The 22,265-nt window shown below is 40.8% G+C and overlaps 1 protein-coding gene across 1 annotated transcript in view; it reads right to left on the reverse strand.

Moving 5' to 3' along the window:
- ANKRD44 (ankyrin repeat domain 44) overlaps positions 1-22,265 on the reverse strand; it is a 222,332-nt gene that overhangs the window by 38,762 nt on the left and 161,305 nt on the right. Inside the window, exons 3-4 of the mRNA XM_068967953.1 lie at positions 14,741-14,819; positions 6,964-7,034 (exon numbers count right to left, since the gene is read on the reverse strand). Coding sequence (XP_068824054.1) covers positions 6,964-7,034; positions 14,741-14,819 — 150 coding nt within the window. The remainder of the gene's footprint in view (positions 1-6,963; positions 7,035-14,740; positions 14,820-22,265) is intronic.

Raw genomic sequence — 22,265 nt, forward strand, 5'->3', positions numbered from 1 at the left:
CACTCCAGATAATTTTCCCTGGCAGCCCAAAATCTTGCTCATGTATGTTACCTAGCATTGCAAAATAAATGTCTTTAATTTTTCTAAGAGACTCTTATTTCTTCACAGCTGTGGGAGCAGTCAGAGAAAGAGAGGGATGGTTGGTAGCCTCAGGGAGTCAGTAAGAAGACAATGCTGTTTGGCTCTAATTTCCTGTTTGGTGTCTTCTCCCTGGGGATTCCAGGGAGTGGGTGTGGAGTGGGGTGGAGGTAGGAGGAGGAGGTGGATGAGGCCCAGAAGGGAGTACACAACACAGCCTGGTCAGTACCAAGTAAGTCTTAAAGGTTTATCTCCACAAACCAATCTATTTCGAACAATTTTCAAGGGCTATGACCATGTCTTGATTTACCTGCTTATTTGCAGAGGAGCTTCTACAATGTCAAGCATGGGTGGGTGTTTAATCAATATTATGACCTAATACTCCTATTGCTGTAATAGGCTCAGGAAATGAATTCAGCAAATGAACATTCTTCTCCTAGTCACAGAAATCCAAACAAGAAATTTGCCTGATGGAAAGAAGGCTCAGAAATGTTGATGTACACTGATATCTCTGACTTAAACTGATAATCTGTGTTGCATACTATTTTAGGAACTCATTCTGATTTTGCAGGATCCAGTGGCTTAACTTGCTTTTAGTGCGACACTCCCATAAACAAACTTCAAGTTAGTTTATGTTCCATGCATGAAAGATGGTTGCCACCTCCATTCTCTGTGCTGTGTACTAGCTCCACGTTAGCAGTTTTACAGAGAATCAGGTCAACACAGCTTAAATGGAAAACCCAATCTTTACTGAATCACTCAAAAAACAATTGTTTCCTGGGCAGGCTAGATGCTAAATATACAATGACAAACAAGGATATGCTGCTCGTTGCAAAGAACTTACTAGCTAGACGATCTTTTTAAATAAAACAGAATAACAATTTCAATGATAGTTTTATATTGTTCCTTCCACGTTAGCCAAGCTGAACTACATTTCGTGGAAATCCCTCCACTGTATTGTTCCATTTAGGGTTGCCCCCTTGAGAAAGCTGCATGTTCTGGAAGGGAAACATGAAACTACAAACTGATGGCCTGTTGGGTGTCAAGTGCTATGGTAGCTTGTGCACAGGGCCAGTGACCAGTAGCATCATTGTGTTGACACAGGATGGTACCAGGTTGATGCTTCTTCAGATCCTACCACATCTTCAATTACTCCTATTCCTGGGCCAGGCATGTGTGAGCTCAGAGGTAAAGCACACTGCTTCTTCTGCAGGACACCCACATGGGCAATGTTGAGCAATGAGAGACAGATGGGGGCTCCAGGTTGTCCCTATTTTCCCCCATTTCATGTCTAGTTTTTCTTTTCAACTGCTGGCCCACAGTGACTTTAGGACCACACAGAAACCAAGAGGATAGCTTTACATAAATAAATAAACTTCCTCAGCAGCTCACACAATTGTATAAGGTCTAATTCCTATAATAAATATCCACATTTATCATGGTGGTTCTGATTCCCTGATTGAACCCTGAACCTTGAACCCTGAGAGGGATCAATTATCCATGCTTGAGATGCAAAGAGGTTTTAAAGACAATATAGGGTTTAAAAGTCTTTCAAAGAAGAAACGGCATTTAATACATATTTGTGTAAGGAATATTAGTGTTTGCCAATCTAAGCAACAGACAGATATGCCCACTGAACTCATGTATCTTCTTTGACAAGTTCTAATAGTCAAACTCCAAAAGACCAGTCCAAACCTTCTCTGGTCTTCCCACCTTGCGTATGCTTTCCCCACCTGTTATTTAGGGGAGGCATAAAATAGTAGCTTTTGAACTGTGGTGTTGATGCTTTTGAACTGTGGTGTTAGAGAAGACTCTTGAGAGTTCCTTGGACTGCAAGGAGATCCAACCAATCAATCCTAAAGGAAATCAGTCCTGAATATTCATTGGAAGGACTGATACTGAAGCTGAAGCTCTAATACATTGGCCACCTGATGTGAAGAACCAACTCATTGGAAAAGACCCTGATGCTGGGAAAGACTGAAGGTGGGAAGAGAAGGGGATGACAGGATGAGATGGTTGGATGGCATCACTGACAATGGACATGAGTTTGAGTAGGCTCCAGGAGTTGATGATGGACAGGGAAGCCTGGCCTGCTGCAGTCCATGGGGACGCAGATAGTCAGACATGACTGAGTGACTGAACTGAACTGAACTGAAAGTAATGGATATAGGATCTAATTATAAAAAGGAGGAATGGGATGTAGCCAAATGGCAGAATGGGAAGTGCCTGAATTCACCTCTTCCCACAGGCACACCACAACTGCAACTACTTACAGAGCAACCATCCATGAGAATGATCTGAAGACTTCTAGAAAGGATTTCCCCAACAAAAGATATAAAGAACGGACTACAACAAGAGAGACAGGAGGGGCCAAGATGTAGTGTACGCAGGACCCATATACCTGGGTAAGAAACCCATACATGGGAAGAATATCACAATCACAGAGGTCCTCCCCAAGGAGCGAGAGGTCTAAGCCCCACACTGTGCTCTGCAGCCTGGGATCCTGCAGCAGGAAGACGAGTCCGCAGAACTTCTGCTTTGAAAGCCAGTGGGGCTTATGTTCAGGAGAGCCAGAGAACTTAGGAAACAGACTGCTCTTAAAGAGCATGTGCAGAGGTTGTAGCTTGAGAAAAGCCTGGGTCAGACCTACTTGCTATTCTTGGAGAGCCTCTTGAGAGGCAGAAGGTACCTAGGTTCACTTGAGAATGAAGACACTGGTGGCGTCTACTTGGGGGAGCTCATTCTACCATGATGTCAGCACTGGCAAGTGCCATTTTAGAATCCTTCCAATAGCCTATTAGTGCTGGGGGCTTACCTACCCACTAGCACCAGCTCCACAGCCCCCAGGCTGCACAGCCAACCACTTGCGGAGCCTACCACATCCTCCAGTGGGCCCCCAACATAAGGTAGAACCTCACAGCTAAACAAGCTTGGAGCCAGCCTTGCCTCCCAGAAAGCTCACAGTAATTGACCTGGCTCCATCAGAGGAGGCACCCACAGCCCAGATGGGGGTACCCCTAGAGCACATAGCTCTGGTGACCAGAAGGGAAAGTGGTGTTGGATACCATAGGATGTCTCCTACATAAAACCACTTCTCTAAGATCAGAAAATGTACTTGACCTACCTAGTACAGGAAAATAAACACAGAGAATTAGGCAAAATGAGGAGACAGAGAAATATGCTCCAAATGAAGAAACAAGATAAAACCTCAGAAAAAGAACAAAAGTAGAGACAGCAACCTAACTGATAAAGGGTTCAAGGTAGTGATCAAAAATGATCATTTTTTGATCATCAAAAAAGATGCTCAATGAACTTCAGAGAAGAATGGATGAAAACTGGGAGAATTTTAACAGAGTTAGAAAATATGAAGAAAAACCAAACAAAGCTGAAGAATATACTAACTGAAATGAAAGATACACTAGAAGGAATCAACAGTAGATTAGATGATACAGAGGAATAATCAGTGATCTGGAAGGGTAGTGGAAATCACCCAAGCTAAACATAAAAAAGATAAAAAGGATTACTAGAAATAAGAATAATTTAAGAAAACTCCGGACCACATCAAGCATACTAACATTGCAATATAAGAGTCCCAGAAGGAGAAAAGAAAGAGAAAGGGGCAGAGAACTTACTTGAAGAAATAATAGCTAAAAACTTCCCTAACCTAGGGAAGGAAATAGACATCCAGATCCAAACAGACATCCAGAGTTTCAAACAAGATGAACCCAAAGAGGTCCACATCAAGTCATACTATAACTAAAATGACAAAAAATGTATTTCTAAATCACTTTGCTGGAGAGCAGAAACTACCACAACACTGTAAAGCAACTATACTTCAATAAAATAAAAATTTAAAAATATATTAAAATCTAAAAATTAACAGTAAGAGAAAAGCAACCAGCTATGTATAGTAAGCTGACATTCAGCAGACACTTTGCAAGCCAGAAGGGAGTGGCACTGTATATTCAAAGCGATGAAAGGAAAAAAACCTACAACTGAGAATACTCTTCCTGGCAAGGTTATCATTCAGAGTTGAAGGAAAGATAAATAATTTTACAAACAAGTAAAAGCTAAAAGAATTCAGCACCACTAACCCAACCTTACAAGAAATCTTAAAGGGACTTCTCCTAGTGAAAAAGAAAAGGCCACAAGTAGAAATATAAAAATTATGAAAGGAAAAATCTCATGGGTAAAGGCAAACATATATGAAAGGTAGTAGATCACTTATAAAGCTAGTAGAAAGGTCAAAACACGAAAGTGGTAAAATCATCTATATCCACAATAAGTAGTTAAGAGATACACAAAACAAAAAAATGTAAAACATGATGTTAGAAATATTAAACATAACAGGGGAAAATAAAAATGTAGGGGTGTTAGAATGTGTTTGAACTTAAGAGATCACTTGATGAAAGTGAAAGTGGAGAGTGAAAAAGTTCGCTTAAAGCTCAACATTCAGAAAACGAAGATCATCGCATCTGGTCCCATCACTTCAGGGGAAATAGATGGGGAAACAGTAGAAACAGTGTCAGACTTTATTTTGGGGGGCTCCAAAATCACTGCAGATGGTGACTGCAGCCATGAAATTAAAAGACACTTACTCCTTGGAAGAAAAGTGATGACCAACCTAGACAGCATATTCAAAAGCAGAGACATTACTTTGCCAACAAAGGTCCCTCTGGTCAAGGCTATGGTTTTTTCAGTGGTCATGTATGGATGTGAGAGTTGTACTCTGAAGAAAGCTGAGCATCGAAGAATTGATGCTTTTGAACTGTGGTGTTGGAGAAGACTCTTGAGAGTCCCTTGGACTGCAAGGAGATCCAACCAGTCCATTCTAAAGGAAATCAGCCCTGGGATTCCTTTGGAAGGACTGATGCTAAAGCTCAAACTCCAGTACTTTGGCCACCTCATGCGAAGAGTTGACTCATTGGAAAAGACTCTGATGCTGGGAGGGATTGCGGGCAGGAGGAAAAGGGGTCGACAGAGGATGAGATGGCTGGATGGCATCACTGACTTGATGGACGTGAGTCTAAGTGAACTCCGGGAGTTGGTGATGGACAGGGAGGCCTGGCGTGCTGTGATTCCTGGGGTTGCAAAGAGTCAGACATGACTGAGCGACTAAACTGAACTGAATATATGATGTGTGTGTGTGTGTGTGTGTGTGTGTGTGTGTGTATACACATACATATAACTTAGGTCATCAATATATATGTGTGAATATATATATATGCATGCTCAGTTTCAGTTGTATCTGACTTTTTGCAACTCTATGGATTGTAGCCTGCCAGACTCCTTTGTCCACGGGATTCTCCAGGCAAGAATACTGAAGTGTGTTGCAGTGCCCTTCTCCAGGGGATGTTCCAAACCTAGGATCAAACCCACATCTTTTATGTCTCCTGCACTGGGAGGCAGTTCCTTACCACTAGTGCCACTTGGGAAGATCCATACATATATAAAACTTGAGATCATCAATATAAATGTGTGTGTGTATGTATATAGTAACCACAAACCAGGAACCTATAATGTTCCATGTGCTTAGTCACTCAGCTATGTCTTACTCTTTGTGACCCTATGGACTGTAGCGCAGTAGGCTCCTGTGTTCATGGGATTGTTCAGGCAAGAATACTGGAGTGGGTTGCCATTTCCTCCTCCAGGGGCTCTTCCGACCCAGGGATCAAACTTGCATCTCCTGTGTCTCCTGCATTGGAAGGCGGATTCTTTACCACTGAGCAACTTGGGAAGCCCCCAAACGTATAATAGATACATATAAAAAAACAGGAAAAAATCTAAACAGTCAATATAGGCATCAAATCACAATGGAAAAGAACAAAAGTAGAAGAAAACAAAAAACTACCAAACAACCAAAGCAATTAATGGAATGGCAAGAACACATCTATCAATAATTACTTTAAATGTAAATAGACAAAATGTTCCAATTAAAAGACATATTTGCCATCCTCACCCAAATTTCCAGCATTCAAAATAGAATTATTTCCTGAGCACCTACAATATACCAGACTTAGGATACATCAAGAAACAAAAAACAGATCCCTACTGTCGTGGTGCTTACATTTCGGTGACATATTTACCAAACTTGGCACTTTCAAACAGAACTGATTAACTTCCCTGCCCCTTGCTCCTTTGCCTGGCCTTCGCAGTTAACGATGTCACCATTCACCCAGGGGCTTCTTTGCCATCTCACCCTCACTTGTTCCAAACCCTGTCAGGTTTACACTTGTCTCTGCTTGTCCACACTCCCCACTGCTCAGAGGACACCCAGGATTCTGCTACTTGACCCAGCCTCTACTATCAGACTTATCTTCTGCTATACTCTGTGTTCCAGCTACATCGAACTGAACCCACCATTGTTCACAGCCATGACCCTTGTTCTTCAGCATGTTTGTTCTCCTGCCTCAGCCCTCTCGCCTTTTCTTGGCCTGGTAAACTTACGCTGCTGCTGCTGCTGCTGCTAAGTCGCTTCAGTCGTGTCCGACTCTATGCGACCCCATAGACGGCAGCCATCCTCTAAGGACTAGCTTAACTGACGTCTCTTCTTGGAAGACTTCATCTATTCAAGAAGACAGTTATTTGCTTCTTCCTCCAATTCAGTTATGATACTGATCTACTTACCTGTTTGCATTCCATCCAGACTGAGAACTCACTGAAGTCAAGGATGATGCCATCTTGGACCATCCCAGGCAGCCCCTAACACCATGCCTGGCATGCAGGAGGTACTTAAATAAACAGCTGTTCAATTTGGTAGCCCTCTCGCATTAGAGGTTTTGCATTAGAGCCTTTTGCTAACCAGCGAGAATCCCTAATTCAGCAGAAAGCAATTTTCTCTTTCTAGAAACTGGAGGTTCTAGATTAAATAAGATAATCACTCACTTCACTTCTGGAGGCAACAGCCCGATGCAACGGGGTCAGCCACATGTTGTCCTTGGCATTCACACGAGCTCCTGGAACCAAACAGCACAGGTTAGAGGCATAATACAGTCAGGGCAACTTCTGCTGATGTGAAGTCAGATGCTGTATCTTGTGCTCTTGTTTGCCTGGTACAAACAACACATTTTGTTTGTTTGTTTGTTTTTTCTTTGTATCAATCATGTGCTTTCTGGCCAGACAGGAGGCGATACTGAGTCCAGTAGAAGAAGCAAGATCATGAGTTTAGAATGTCACAAGAATGAGGTAAAGACTAGAAGAGAAATAACAGTGTCTCACTGGGTGGGAGATACAGTTTTAAGAAAGCTGAGATTCTCCAGAACTTTAGAAATATAGGTTCTGAAGAATGGAGAACTTCTCAAGGGTGTGGATATATGAATGTGTGCTCCTGAATATAATATATATTCCTGAATATAAACTATATAATCACATGCATTATTTTATTTTTAGTCATTAAGCATATTTATCTCACAGGGCAGACAACATCCCTCTCAACAAATTATTAGGGAAGAGCAGTATTTTAACAAATGTATATTATACTAAAAGCCAGTGAGATGTCAAACAAATTTGTAAAATTGGGTTCTGATGAGACTTGATCTGGGCTAAAGGGATTAGCAGAAATCCATTTTATTCAAGACCCTAATTATTTCTCTGGAACTAGCCACATATTTCGGTAGGAAAAGGCCAGCTTCCATGGGAGCTTTTGAACAGACACCACATGAAGCCTCTGTGGGCTGTTCACAACTCCCTCGCACTATGGGGTGGGCAGATAGGGTAACACAGCCATGTCTCCTCAGCCGAACTAGTTTGAACCAGAGCTGTGAAAACTGCCTATTACCATGAACAGCAAAAGACCTATTTTACTTCATGTTTTTTTATCATATGAGTAATACATGAATGTATTCTTCTTTTAAAAGATAGATTGTTATAGATTTAGGTAAAGTCCCTTTGAGAATCACCACCAATGCTGGACTCTCTTCACTCCCTGAAGAAAACTATTACTTTGAGTTGGTATATGAGATTCTGATTTATGTCTTAGATACAAATGTGTACTTGTAGAAAATATTTCCAATATTTCACTGTAAACAGTGCTGCTATGAACATCCATAAAATGACTCTATCCAAGTGTGTAAGTATTTGTCTAGGATACATAATTAGAAATGGACCTTCTGTGTCACTGACCATACACTTTTGGTTTTAACAGTTTCAACCCTTCAAAGTGTGCCAATTTATACACTCACAGTGTATGACTGCTTTATTTCCTCACATTTTCATCAATACTTGATATTATCAGTTATTTATTATTATTATTCAAGGAATATGCATAACAATCTCTTTGAGTTCTTCTCCAGAACTGGGGCCACCACTCAAGCAGAGGATCGTAACTTCAGGTTGAGCACAAGATTCCTGGAGCACTGCCCAATTGCCTCACCACCAACCAATCAGAAGAAAGTCACACAGTCTGCAGCCCTCATTCCAAATGTTGCCTTCCTCTTCTGGGGACTGCTGCTGCTGCTGCTAAGTCGCTTCAGTCGTGTCCGACTCTGTGCAACCCCACAGACGGGGGCCCACTGTCTCTGGGATTCTCCAGGCAAGAACACTGGAGTGGGCTGCCATTTCCTTGTCCAATGCATGGAAGTGAAAAGTGAAAGTGAAGTCGCTCAGTCGTGCCCGACTCTTAGCGACCCCATGGACTGCAGCCTACCAGGCTCCTCTGTCCATGGGATTTTCCACGCAAGGGTACTGGAGTGCGGTGCCATTGCCTTCTCCGCTTCTGGGGACTGGTGATGACCTAGTAGGCCTCCTGTTTGGCCCCTGTCAGTTTGGACCCTGACTGGGTCCAACAGTTTTGGGCTAAACTGCTGTTACGACAGAGCTTCCCAGGTGGCACTAGTGGTAAAGAACCCATCTGCCAATGCAGGCAACACAGGAGATGTGGGTTCAGTCCCTGGGTCGGGAAGATCCCCTGGAGGAGGAAATGGAAACCCACTCCTATATTCTTGCCTGGAGAATCCCATGGACAGAGGAGCCTGCTGGGCTATAGTCCAAAGGATCGCAAAGAACTGGATACAACTGAAGTGACTGCGCATATCAGTTACTTAAAATACTGCAAATCTGACTGGAAGAAAATGGTCTTACATTTCTGTGTTGCCTATTTAACAATGAGATTGGGCATCTTCTAATATGTTTGTTTTTTAGCCACTTGTAATTCATTCCCTGAGAACCATTTATTTATATTCTTTGCCTATTCCCCCTATTTTCCTTATAATTTATATGTATACATTTATACTGTAGTTACTGTTATTACTGTTTATGTATTCTAAAATTCTAAAAAAATGTTTTATGTAGATTCAAATGTGGCTTTTAATATCAAAATTCTTTTAAGGAGAAAAATGCCACTGAGCTTGCTGGGCAACATAAAGCAACATACACCCCCATGTGTAACAAACACCAGCACTGTGTTCATGCAGCTTTGGACTCACTTGAGAAATTGAAAGATAATTAGAAATCTAGGGAGTAGATTCAGTCACTGTGTAAGCCTTCCATTCCTCCACTAATCCTCCTCCACAAGGTTGAAGAGGCAGCTGCCAGGGAAACCACCTCTCCCAGAACCACAAAATTATTATGACAAAAGCAGAGTTATCTGAATGGGAACGTGTATTTCATCAGTGTCACCTCGTGAGACTGGCTTCCTCATCCTCTTCCTCTGTCTATCGGAAAGTCTTGTTTACATGTCAGAGGGAGACGTCAGATGGTTTGAGTTGAATATTTATAACTGATTTTCTAAAGGAAGCTTCATGTTATTTACCTGCCTGTCAGGCACCATTGTGCACTGAAGGACACAGAGTCAGCATGTCTAATGATGTAAAGGCAAATGCTTTTTCCCCCAAGCACGTTTTTAAATTTTTTTTTAAAGCACGAGGTTATACTGATTCTCCAGAAATCAAGACCTAATTAAAAGTTATCAGGTATGAAATCTAATTACAAATTAAACACCTTTTTTTTTAATCTTATCCCTACTACCGCTTGATTTTATTTTCATAGATAATAGGAGCAAAGAGAACTCTGAGCATATTTTCAGAGGCAATATTTCTCCTCTCACAGTGTCATCTAGAAACAAGTAGGACAAAGAAAAAAGATAGATCAAATGACTAAAAATCTTATAGGCCACCAAGAACAATTGATTCTTAAGCCAACGTTTGGCTTTTAATTATAGAAATAAATATGAAAGAAAGATCACATGAAATATGATTATAATACAGTGAGATCAGCTTGCTATTCATTTTTTAAAAAACAAACAGACCAAATCTCATTATAGCCCAGAAGCACTGTCCTGCAAAGCAATGACCTAAGAAGAGTATATGATAATTCCAAATATGTGGCAATTGCTCAAAATATCTTAAAAACTCCCCTTGGAGTTGCCTTTGGGGCCAGTTTATATGCCTATCAGCAAATGGCCCATTATTTTATAATCACACTACATTGGAGACCAAAATCAGCATTGCCTCATTTAATTACTCCTCTTTTTCTAGACCCCCCCCAAAATCAAATCCAGCCTCAAAGGATGAATATTTGTTATGCATGAAAGAATCAAAAGAATGACCTGCCACCATTTTGCTCTGGAGGCAATTTGCATTGGAAGTGGTAATCACATTTTGAAAAATTACAGGAAATAATTTCATAGGAATACCACTTGTTTGGTGGCCTACATTCTAATTTATTTTTTTTAATTAATAGTTACAACTCACAAACACTCACACGTGACAGGGTGTGTAATCCCGGTTTTCTGCCTTCAGCTCAGAACTCTCTCTAACCCTGTGTGTTTCCAGAATTTCTCTACAAGGTCTTGTTACTATGGCTGTTTCTCTGTGTGCTCTGCTCTCTATATCTCAAAACTAGTCTCTTAGCTAGTTGGTTCACACTGATCTCATTCATATATCTTCAGGCAAATGATTTAGCAAGCTCTTGACCTTCTCTCTGCCTTAATCCTGACTGGGTCAGTTCCAAAACAGAAGCTACAAGCAGGTGGTGAAAATAAAGCCAGAAGCAGTTATAACAAGAGGAACTCTGCAAGGCCTGAATTCCTTGCTGTCTACTCAGAGACACTCAGGATTTAATGTGCCTAGCTAACAAAAGATAATGTCAGTAGGAATTTAGTGGGCTTGAGTTACACTATGCTCTGTAAGTTAACACAACAATGGAGAACACAGCTGTAATGGGAGACTCTGGCAAAGTCAAATGATTTGTCCAACATGGGAATCATTAGCACCTCATTCATTATTAAACTGGAAAACAACTTGGTTGGATTCCCCAAAGGGTCAGCTGCCAGATGTAAGTCTAGAGATGAAATCACTGCTCTTGCAATGATATTTGTTTAGGAATATACTACGTAAAATGAATAAAGAACCTTTCAGGGAAATTAAAACCATGAGAATTTCAAGAGTTTGCTAAGTTTCCACAGTTGAGTAAAATTCCTAAAGAACCTTCATAATTCTCTTCCGTATCCTAAGTCTTCCTAATTTGATGAGGGAAGAAGGAAAAAATCCATAGCATGTGCCACCTGAAATTATACTAGAGGCATTAATAACTCAGTGATTCTTCCAAGATGACTGGGCTAAGGAAACAGGTGTACAGATCAAGAGATACAGAACAGTTTCTCCTGGCTCTGAATGAGCCGTTTAAAAGAGGCTGGGGTGCTCCATGCCCACATAAAGGAGAGGTGAAACCAAGTCTTTTGATTATCAGACCCTAGATGCCTGGGAGAAAATAGATGGATCACTTCCATGCTGAAGAATTAAAACCTTCCCCTTCAAATGTAGAAAAACAAACAAACCAACACCAAAAAAAGCATAGCTGGGGATATAAGACAAAGTTCTAAATCTGCACAGTCATAAACCAAACATTCCTCTGAGAACCCTGAGCTGTGTCTTAAAACAACACTTGGAAGGTAGGTAGAGTTTGCTGGGATCATTAGGTCTCATACCAAAAAAGTCTATCTTGCACCTCCACCAATTCTGCCTATAATTTTCTATGGGCCAAATTTCTACTGCTGGGGCAACCAGCCAGGTGTGCACTGGCTCTTAGCCACAGACTGTGCCAGTGCCAAGCACTACATTTTGTTTGGAACACAGCCTTGAAACATCTTTAGAATTATCAGAAGGAAGGCCTGTTCTCAACAGCACAAAAAGTACTCCACGAATTCTAACCTAACCTCCATGAGACGGTCAGAAGCATGTAGCACAAGCATTGCAAGGCATAGAATACTTGTTTCCTGAGAAAAGCTACCTCAAGAACACAACCACAACAAAAATAAGGGCAATGTGAATCTTCCTTGTGCATCACACACCATTCTTCTTCAGTGTTCTCCACACCTGCTCCAATACTGTATCACTTCCTATCTTTGCATAGCTGACTTTGGAATTCTACAATTTCCCTTTACTACTGCAAACAAAGGCAAAACCTTATTATTGGCCTTTTGCATAGTCTCTGGGCAGTGGCATTTCCTCCAGATTTGAATCTCCCTAAACCAAGATGCAGGTTAGGAAGCAACAGTTAGAACTGGACATGGAACAACAGACTGGTTCCAAATAGGAAAAGGAATATGTAAAGGCTAGATATTGTCACCCTGCTTATTTAACTTATATGCAGAGTACATCATAAGAAATGCTGGGCTGGAAGAAGCACAAGCTGGAATCAAGATTGCCAGGAGAAATATCAATAACCTCAGGTATGCAGATGACACCACCCTTATGGCAGAAAGTGAAGAGGAACTAAAAAGCCTCTTGATGAAAGTGAAGGAGGGGAGTGAAAAAGTTCGCTTAAAGCTCAACATTCAGAAAACGAAGATCATCGCATCTGGTCCCATCACTTCATGGCAAATAAATGGGGAAACAGTGGAAACAGTGTCAGACTTTATTTTTGGGGGCTCCAAAATCACTGCAGATGGTGATTGCAGCCATGAAATTAAAAGACGCTTACTCCTTGGAAGGAAAGTTATGACCAACTTAGATGGCATATTGAAAAGCAGAGACATTACTTTGCCAACAAAGTTCCGTCTAGTCAAGGCTATGGTTTTTCCAGTGGTCATGTATAGATGTGAGAGTTGGACTGTGAAGAAAGCTGAGCACTGAAGAATTGAAGCTTCTGAACTGTGGTGTTGGAGAAGACTCTTGAGAGTCCCTTGGACTGCAAGGAGATCCAACCAGTCCATTCTAAAGGAGATCAGTCCTGGGTGTTTATTGGAAGGACTGATGCTAAAGCTGAAACTCCAGTACTTTGGCTACCTCATGCGAAGAGTTAACTCATTGGAAAAGACTCTGATGCTGGGAGGGATTGAGGGCAGGAGGAGAAGCGGACGACAGAGGATGAGATGGCTGGATGGCATCACCGACTTGATGGACATGAGTTTGGGTGAACTCTGGGAGTTGGTGATGGACGGGAAGGCCTGGCATGCTGCAGTTCATGGGCTCGCAGAGAGTTGGACACGACTGAGCGACTGAACTGAACTGAAACCAAAAGAAGGAAGAAGAAAGCCAGATAGCCTGCATATAATCCACACTGAGACTCACGCACATGCTTAGATCCATTCCAGGGATTTGTCCAGCAAATACTCAAAGGAGAAAGCGCATGCTGTTTTTGGGTGAGATGTACCAAGTAAAGGTGCTTATGTGTTGTTTAGTCATGCAATCATGTCCGACTCATTGAAATCCTATGGACTGTAGCCCGCCAGGCTCTTCTGTCCATGGGAATTTTCCAGGCGAGAATACTGGAGTGGGTTGCCATTTCCTCCTCCAGCGGATCTTCCTGACCCAGGGATCGAACCCATGTCTTCTGCATCTCCTGTATTGACAGGCAGATTCTTTACCACTGAGCCACCTGGGATTCCCACCAAGTATATAGGTTTCCAAAATGAAAACACTGGCATTTTAAAATCTGATGAAATATTTAAAATATATAGAAAAATAAACAGAACAGTATCACAAAGACCAGTATGACCACAACATGTGCTGGCCATATATTTACTCCCAATTTTTAAAAAATGAAGCATTTTACAGAATTACTGTCTCTTTTATACCCTCCCCTGAAAACATCTCTTACACTATTTGTCTCCTCAGAGGTAACTACTATCCAGAAACTGATGTTTCATTTTTTCCCATATTTTTATGCTTTGATTACATTATAGTCATGTATCTAACCTAACCTCCATGAGGTTAAGTTAAACAAAATAGTACTGTTTTGCAATGCAATTTCAGTTCAGTTCAGTCGCTCAGTCACGTCCGACTCTTTGTGACCCCATGAACTGCAGCACGCCAGGCCTCCCTGTCCAATGCAATTTAAAAATATGTAAATACACACACATATCTATGTGTATTCATGGATTTAAAGGAATCCATTTTCCTTCTTTAATTTTTAATTTTTTACAATGAAAGAAACAGATATCCAAATGTACAGAATGCATCCACAATACTGGGCCTGACTACTTGTTAAGATGGTCAGGAATCAGACTTTCAAAGCAACATAAAACAGTTTTACTGGAGAAGTCACTTTTCAATAAGAAGAATGTCTTGTATTGTCCCTTGTCTACTGACAAAATCAATGACCAAATAAATGTCCACAAGCACAATAAAGAAACTTTGTTTGGGTTCTTTGTAGCAGTCAATCTAGTAAATTGGTTACTTAAATTTTCACATGCCATTGACTTTTAAGTACAGCTGATATTTACCTGACAGAATCAGGAGTTCAATTATCTCTGCATCTCCCAGAAACGCAGCCACATGAAGTGGGGTTCGCTTCTCAGAATCCTGAAACGATGGCAAAGATAAACAAGTCAGTACCAGCCGGAGGTGCCTTTAGTAGATACAGTATAACATGTCACTTACTTGTGGGAGAGAGTGAAGGCCACACATCTATTCAGATGAGTGCTGGTTACACATTTCTCTCAGCATCTCCCCTAGTCTCATGAAGGAAAGATCCCCATTTTTGTGTCTGTATGTTGTATTTGCCTCATTGCTCCTTTTATTAGAGCCCAGCTCAGGTCAAGGATGGCCCATCATGCACTGGATGATGAAATAATTTATCTTTAAATCTTAAGCATGGGTAAAAAAATTTCAAAGCTTCTACCTATCTTAACAGTACAGTTCAAAGCTTTCAATAACTTATTTTCTTTCTAAGAAAACCTAGTGAAACTATTCACAAGGACATGAAATATAAATACAATCATTTTCCATTACTGTTGCTTAGACCACTGCGCATTCATGTAATGCTTATGAATGCCTACTGTGTGTCAGGAACCAGGGTCTGGGGACAGAGGGGTGACTATGACTTCATGCCTTCATGAAACTTACAATCAAGTGGGAAGGCTGATAATAGTCATGTAACCCAATGACACATGAGATCCTTTCAGATGGTGATAAAGACTATAACAAAATTAAAACAGGATAATGAGATCAAGTGACTGTGAAGATGGGAATAAGATTCCTTAGAGTGGTTGAGTAAGGCCTTTCTGAGGGTGCTGACACTGAAGCTGAGAGCTGAGGCAGCTATTACTAACTCTGTTGTACAGATGAGAAACTATGGCTCAAATAAATTAAGACATGTCTTCAAGACTCCACAGGTATATAGCCGAGTCAAGATTAGACCTTCACCTGTCAGATTCCAGACTAAGTCCTTTGCATGGCTGTGAGGCAGCATGATAACAGGCAGGGGAAAAAAATACTGCTTCCCCATCTGTAAACTGGAGATAATACCTCCCTAGACGACTGATAAGAGCATTCAAGACAATGTAAGTAAATAAGTCCTCGGTAGGTATGAGGCTTGGTGTATGCACAGCAAGTGCTCCATGGTAGCCATTATTGTCACAGCATAGATAGTTGTGGGATACAGGGCCTTCCCAGGACAGAAGCCCCATCCAAGTCCTCTACCTGCCTCGTTTGTAGAAAAACTTTAGCTTCCAAGGCTGTCCCCTAGTTTCAAAGAACAAATTTAATCAAAATGAGAAAATGCAGGAACAAAGAAAAGAGAAAATAAGACAGACATTCAACAAAATCTAGAACCTTCAGTTCCTCCTTGAGGGTTACAGATAATATCCTGAGCCACATCCTTGAGTTGTTTTGCAGATACTGAAACCTCCACCAAGAGGAAGAAGTTAACTGCACGCTGACATAAGCATGTAGATCCCAAACAAGTTGGAACCAGAATGTTGAGGATGCTGACACCCAATTACCTCACCACCAACCAACCAGAAGAATGGCCATAAGCTGATCATACACCCCAAAACCCTCTCCATCACCCTGACTTTAAAAACCTCTCCCTGAAAGCCATCAAGGAGTTCAGGAGTTTAGAGCATCGGTCGCCCATACTCCTTGCTTGGCCTTGCAATAAACGCTGCATGTTTCTTCACCACAATCCAGCATCAGTGGATTGTCTTCACTGCACACAGGCGAGCAGAACCAAGTTTGGTTCAGTAACATCTTCCCTCGAAGACTGAGAACTCTCATAGGGTACAGAACAGGTCTTACCTCTCTCCCTATAGTAGCACCATACTAGGTGAAGAAATGAAGTGAAGTGAAAGTCACTCAGTCGTGTCCAACTCATTGCGATCCCATGGACTATATAGTCCATGGAATTCTCCAGGCCAGAATACTGGAGTGGGTAACCTTTCTCTTCTCCAGGGGCTCTTTCCAACCCAGGGATCGAAGCCAGGTCTCCTGCATTGCAGGTGGATTCTCTACCAGCAGAGCCACAGGGAAAGTCCACACTAGGTGCTCAGCATAAACTGACCAAACTCAACTAGTCTGCATGCACGGCCTCTGCTACAAACTTTCAGTAGCTATCCTAGAACAAAGGTAACCAAAGCCTATGCACCAGCTTGGCGGTTTCTCCAGAAACTAGGATGCATTTCAGTGTTGACATTTGTAGTCATTATTGATTTTAATCATCATTCCTATCACTGCTTGATTAGAAAATATACCTAGTAGCCCTTGAAGCCCAAGGATGTTATTTTGTTTTCTGACAGTTCAGGTCCTCTGCTCTCAGTATCTTTCAGACTATAGCTTTTAGGCATTTCATGACTGACTAATATCTAAAACAGATGGTAGGCAGGGAACAAAACAAGAACTGATCTTCAAGCCTGCCTATTTGTTAGGAGGTCTGGTAAACAGGTTTTATGAAGAGATTAACTTTTCAGAGGGTCAAAAGAGTGGGTTTGAATTAACTGGGAATTTATGTTGTCTATGTATGCTGCAGGCAATCACTACATATAAGAGAAAGTAGGGCAGTCATGGTACTATTCCATATTAGATAAAAATATGCCTTAGAAAAGGACTTCCTTGGTAGCTTAGTCAGTTAAGAGATCGCCTGCAATGCAGGAGACCCAGGTTTAATCCCTGGGTTGGGAACATCCCCTGGAGAGGGAAATGGCAACCCGCTACAGTATTCTTGCCTGAAGAATTCCATGAATGGAGGAGCCCAGCAGGCTACAGCCCATGGAATCACAGAATCGGACAGGACTGAGCCACTAACACTATTGTAACACTATGGCTTAGAAAATCCAGTAAGATATAAAACCATGGTTAACCGTCTTATTGCCATATCATTCTGTGAAAATAAAGATTCAATGTTTAAAAGCATATTTGCTTATTTGAGAATCAAGTATTAATTTATACAGTGAACTACACAAATAACTGAGATCAGACTTTCACAAATGTCTTCTATTTCTTCTATTGATGTTTCTACAAGCACTTTCCTTTTTAGCTTTATATTCTCTTTGAATCCTCTGTAATGACTGAAAAGTATCTATTGGGCCCTAGGATAAAAGTTATATATGTTCGTTCATAAATTGAACTGGTTCCAGAGTTTGGTTCAACAAATTAAACCTCACCTAAGTTATTTAAACAAGGACTAACCCAACCCAAATTATGACTTTAATTTGACCTGAACCAAAGTAAATGCTCTGTTTGAGAACTTGGCCTCAAATAAAAGCCAAAAAGTACCAATATTCAAATCTGGTTGGTCCATCATTATATAACAGGCTTTACTCATCCGGTAGGTCCTTTTATGATATGACTTGTTCAAACTTAAAATTTATATTATAATATGGGTGTGTTACATAAGATCATGCTGTAAAAACTCTTTGATTATAAATCCTATTTTTCCTCTTTTAATATGCATTTAAAGGTTTCCTATAGCTTTCTGAACACCTGTGCCAACTGATACTCTCCTTCAGTGACAAGCCATAAACAGGCAACAGCAGAGAAGATCTATATTCAGGCAGTAGTTCTTCGGTTCACTGAAGCAGCAGAATCATATAAACAATTTCATGTGTTATTAAGACCTTACCCAAAAAACAATGCATTACTACTATTGACCAAGGGTTGCCAACACCTGCTCTCAAGCAAGGAACCTGAGTGATGTACAGGATCATAAGTTGAGGGATGAATAACAGAGTCACATCCATCACCATACCCAACGAGGTGAAACCAGCCAGAAGTTGCAGTTCATCCTCTGTCTAAGTAAAAGGCCACTCTACTTGTCATAAACTAGATAAATGGAGTAGGAGATGCAATGGCAGAAGGAGAGGGAAGGCTCCTCTCCTACCGTCTACCATTTTCCCTTCTACCAATGGGAAAAGAAAACGCTAATAATAATACTAGTAAAAATAGGCCATTGGCCAATGATATCCCTATGGTATCTAAAAGAAGAAACAAAACCCATCTGGTACTGATGCAGTGCTTTTAATTTTTTTTCATAATGTTTTCTCATCTGTTCTATTACTTAAATCTTAGAACATCCGTATCAGGGGAGACACATCTTTCAGAACTTTGTTGTTAAGCCTTGCTACCACCATTTAAAAGATATGGACTCTGAGCCCTTGGATATGTTGTATGACTTGCCCAACACAACACTGCAAAGCAATTATTATTCAATTAAAAACAGATTATAGGACTTTAGTTTGTTAGCCTCTGTTCCAGATGTCTAGGAGACATCAGCAGTCATCCTTTTGTGTCCTATGGGTCGTAGCCCACACACAGAAACCTTGCTTACAAAATGTAGGGTGTACATCTACCAAGAGCAAAAGATCTGAACAATGAAAAAGGAATTTAAACATAAAATTCAAAAACAAACCACAAAAATGGAAGCGAGGACATCATCTTAGAAGTTGCCTTGATAGTCAAAAAAACTTTCCCTTATAATCCCTAAGAAATTCTGGGGAAAACGTGACAAATACATAGGAAATGTTCATTTAAATGAGCTTGCAAAAGTTAAATGGTCTGGAGCGAGAAATAAGGAATAAACTGAGAACCAAAGTTGGAAGCACATGAGCTCATTACCCTGCAGGGAGAAGCTGTACTCCAGGGGCTTGGGACTGAACACTTGCTCTGGGATGGAAGGTGAGGTGGAGAACTGAAACTGGAAGACCTAGAAAGTGGTCTTGAAGAAAGATTCCTAAAGAACAATGGTGGGCTCCAGAAAAAGCTAAACAATCCCTGGGCAGATGGCAAAGCAATGCCTTGGCCTAGATTCTTAGTGGAAGAATAAAAGTGTCTCCACTGAGCATGTGTCTCCCCAGAGTCTGCCCTCCTGTGGTTTCAGGATTTGAAGACTACTGGAGTGGATTGCCATTTCCTACCCCAGGGAATCTTCCCAACCCAGGGATCAAACCCACATCTCTTCTGTCTCCTGCATTGTCAGGTGGATTCTTTATCACTAGCACCACCTAGGAAGCCCCCTATATAGTCTAGAAACTTTCGAGCTGGAAAATACTTATAAAAATTGGTTCTAGGCCAAGAATACCCTGATGGTGCCAAGAAGAAAAAACATCTATCTAGAGAGATGTGTCCTTGATCCAGATAACCCAGGATTCCCACAGACTAAAACTTCACTCAAAGTGAGCTCACAAACCACAGACCTATGTAGAAACAACTAATTTCCCATAAGCCAGGGTCAGCAGGCATACCAACCAGCAAGAGCTTGATATAATAGAAGAATCAGACAGAGATACAAACAATGTTTAAAATCATTTAAACATGAAGGACAAAGCCCAAGGGAGAAAATAAAGCCTTATTTTGACTGAACAAAATTTGGGGGAACAGGTATGAAGGAAGAATTATAGAAGCAGTACAAATGATGTTAGAAACCATCTAAGACTTTGTAAGAGAGATGAAAACAGAAGAGCTGAAAAAAATTGAAGGATAAAATTAGAACAGTGACTTTGGAATGTTTTACCACCATATATTCAGCCATATTTTCTAGGTACAAACATATATTGAGAAGGTATTATCTTCCAGACACTGTGATAGATGTTATTAATAGAAATACAAAATTTGAAACATCCAGCCATCACCATAAAGACACTTACATCCAGTAACTAGTTTGCAAATTTAAGACATCAGAAAAAAAAAAAAGCAGGGACATGGTAATTTGATATTTGTGATGTTAAAAGATTTATGAAAATTACCACATGCACTGAGACAAAGTGTTAGTCACGCAATCATATCAGACTCTGCAACGCTATAGACTGTAGTTCACCAGGCTCCTCCGTCCCTGGAATTCTCCAGGCAAGAATTCTAGAGTGGGTTGCCATCTTTCTCCAGGGGATCTTCCTGACCCAGGTATCAAACCCAGATCTCCTGCACTGCAGGCAGATTCTTTACCATCTGAGCTATGAGGGAATCCCACTGAGACTAATGTTGTAGTAAATATTGTCCCAAAACCTGTTCAATTCTGAACAAGCCTGGCGCAAAAAGTCTAAACGGACAAGAAAAAAATCTCTCTTGAACTGGGACATGAACACATTTTGCCCAGGACTCTCAAGAAGCCCTACTGGCTCCTGCTCAATATGAACTTTGGAAGCCCTGAGCCAGACTTCCAGTTCAGTCACAGAGCCCAGCTGATATTTTATAGGCTGCCTTGGGGTAGTTTCTGGATCAAAACTAGAATCCAGGACCAGACTAGGACAAGAGTAGCCTTCAGGCATTGTAGCCAAGCTACATGTTTTGCACCATTTGCATACAATCTATCTGTTGTCCAAGTGGACTTTCTGAGATGACCGACAGTTAATAAATGGTTGTGTAGGTCTTTACAACACCCAGGAACACAGAGAAGAAAACAACTCAAAAGCAAGCACACATCAGAAATAAACACAAAAATAAACTCAAAATGGATTAAAGACCTAAATATAAAATCAGAAACTATAAAACTCTTAGAGGAAAACATGGGCAGAACACTCTCCAACATAAATCACAGCAAGATCTTCCATGACCCATCTCCCAGAGTAATGAAAACAAAAATAAACAAATGGGATCCAATTAAATTTAAAAAGCTTTTGAATAATGAAGGAAACTGTAAGCAAGGTGAAAACACAACCCTCAGAATGGAAGAAAATAACAGCAAATGAAACAACTGACAAAGCATTAATCTCAAAAATATACAAGCAGTTCATGCAGCTCAATACCAGAAAAACAAAAAACCCAATCAAAAAGTGAGAAAAAGACCTAAACAGACATTTCTCCAAAGAAGACATGCACATGGCTAATAAATACACGAAAAGATGCTCAACATCATTCAGTATTAGAGAAATGCAAATCAAAACCATAATAAGGTATCATCTCACACCAGTCAGAATGGCCATCATCCAAAAGTCTACAAACAATAAATGCTGGAGAGAGTGTGGAGAAAAATGAACCCTCTTACACTGTTGGTGGAAATGCAAACTGGTACAGCCACTATGGAAAAGATTGTGGAGATTCCTTAAAAACCGGGAATAGAACTCCCATATACCCAGTAATCCCACTGCTGGGCATACACAGCAAGGAAACCACAATTGAAAGAGACACATGTACCCCACTGTTCACTGCAGCACTATTTACAATAGCTAGGACACGGAAGCAACCTAGATGAATGGATAAGGAAGTTGTGGTACATATATAAAACTCAGGAAAAGTAATGTATTTGAGGATACATAAATACATAAAGGAATGTATTTGAGTCAGTTCTAATGAGGTGAATGAACCAAAAGCCTATTTATACAGAGTGAAGTAAGTCAGAAAGAGAAAGACAAATACTGTTTATGAATGCATATATATGGAATTTAGAAAGACAGTACTGATGATCCTACATGCAGGGCAGCAAAAGAGACACAGATGTAAAGAACAGACTTTTGGGCTCAGCAGGAGAAGGTGAGGGTGGGATATTTGAGAGAAGCACTGAAACATGTATATTACCACATGTGAAATAGATGAGCAGTGCAA

Source organism: Capricornis sumatraensis, chromosome 3, assembly GCF_032405125.1.
Source record: "Capricornis sumatraensis isolate serow.1 chromosome 3, serow.2, whole genome shotgun sequence".
Lineage (NCBI taxonomy): Eukaryota > Metazoa > Chordata > Mammalia > Artiodactyla > Bovidae > Capricornis > Capricornis sumatraensis.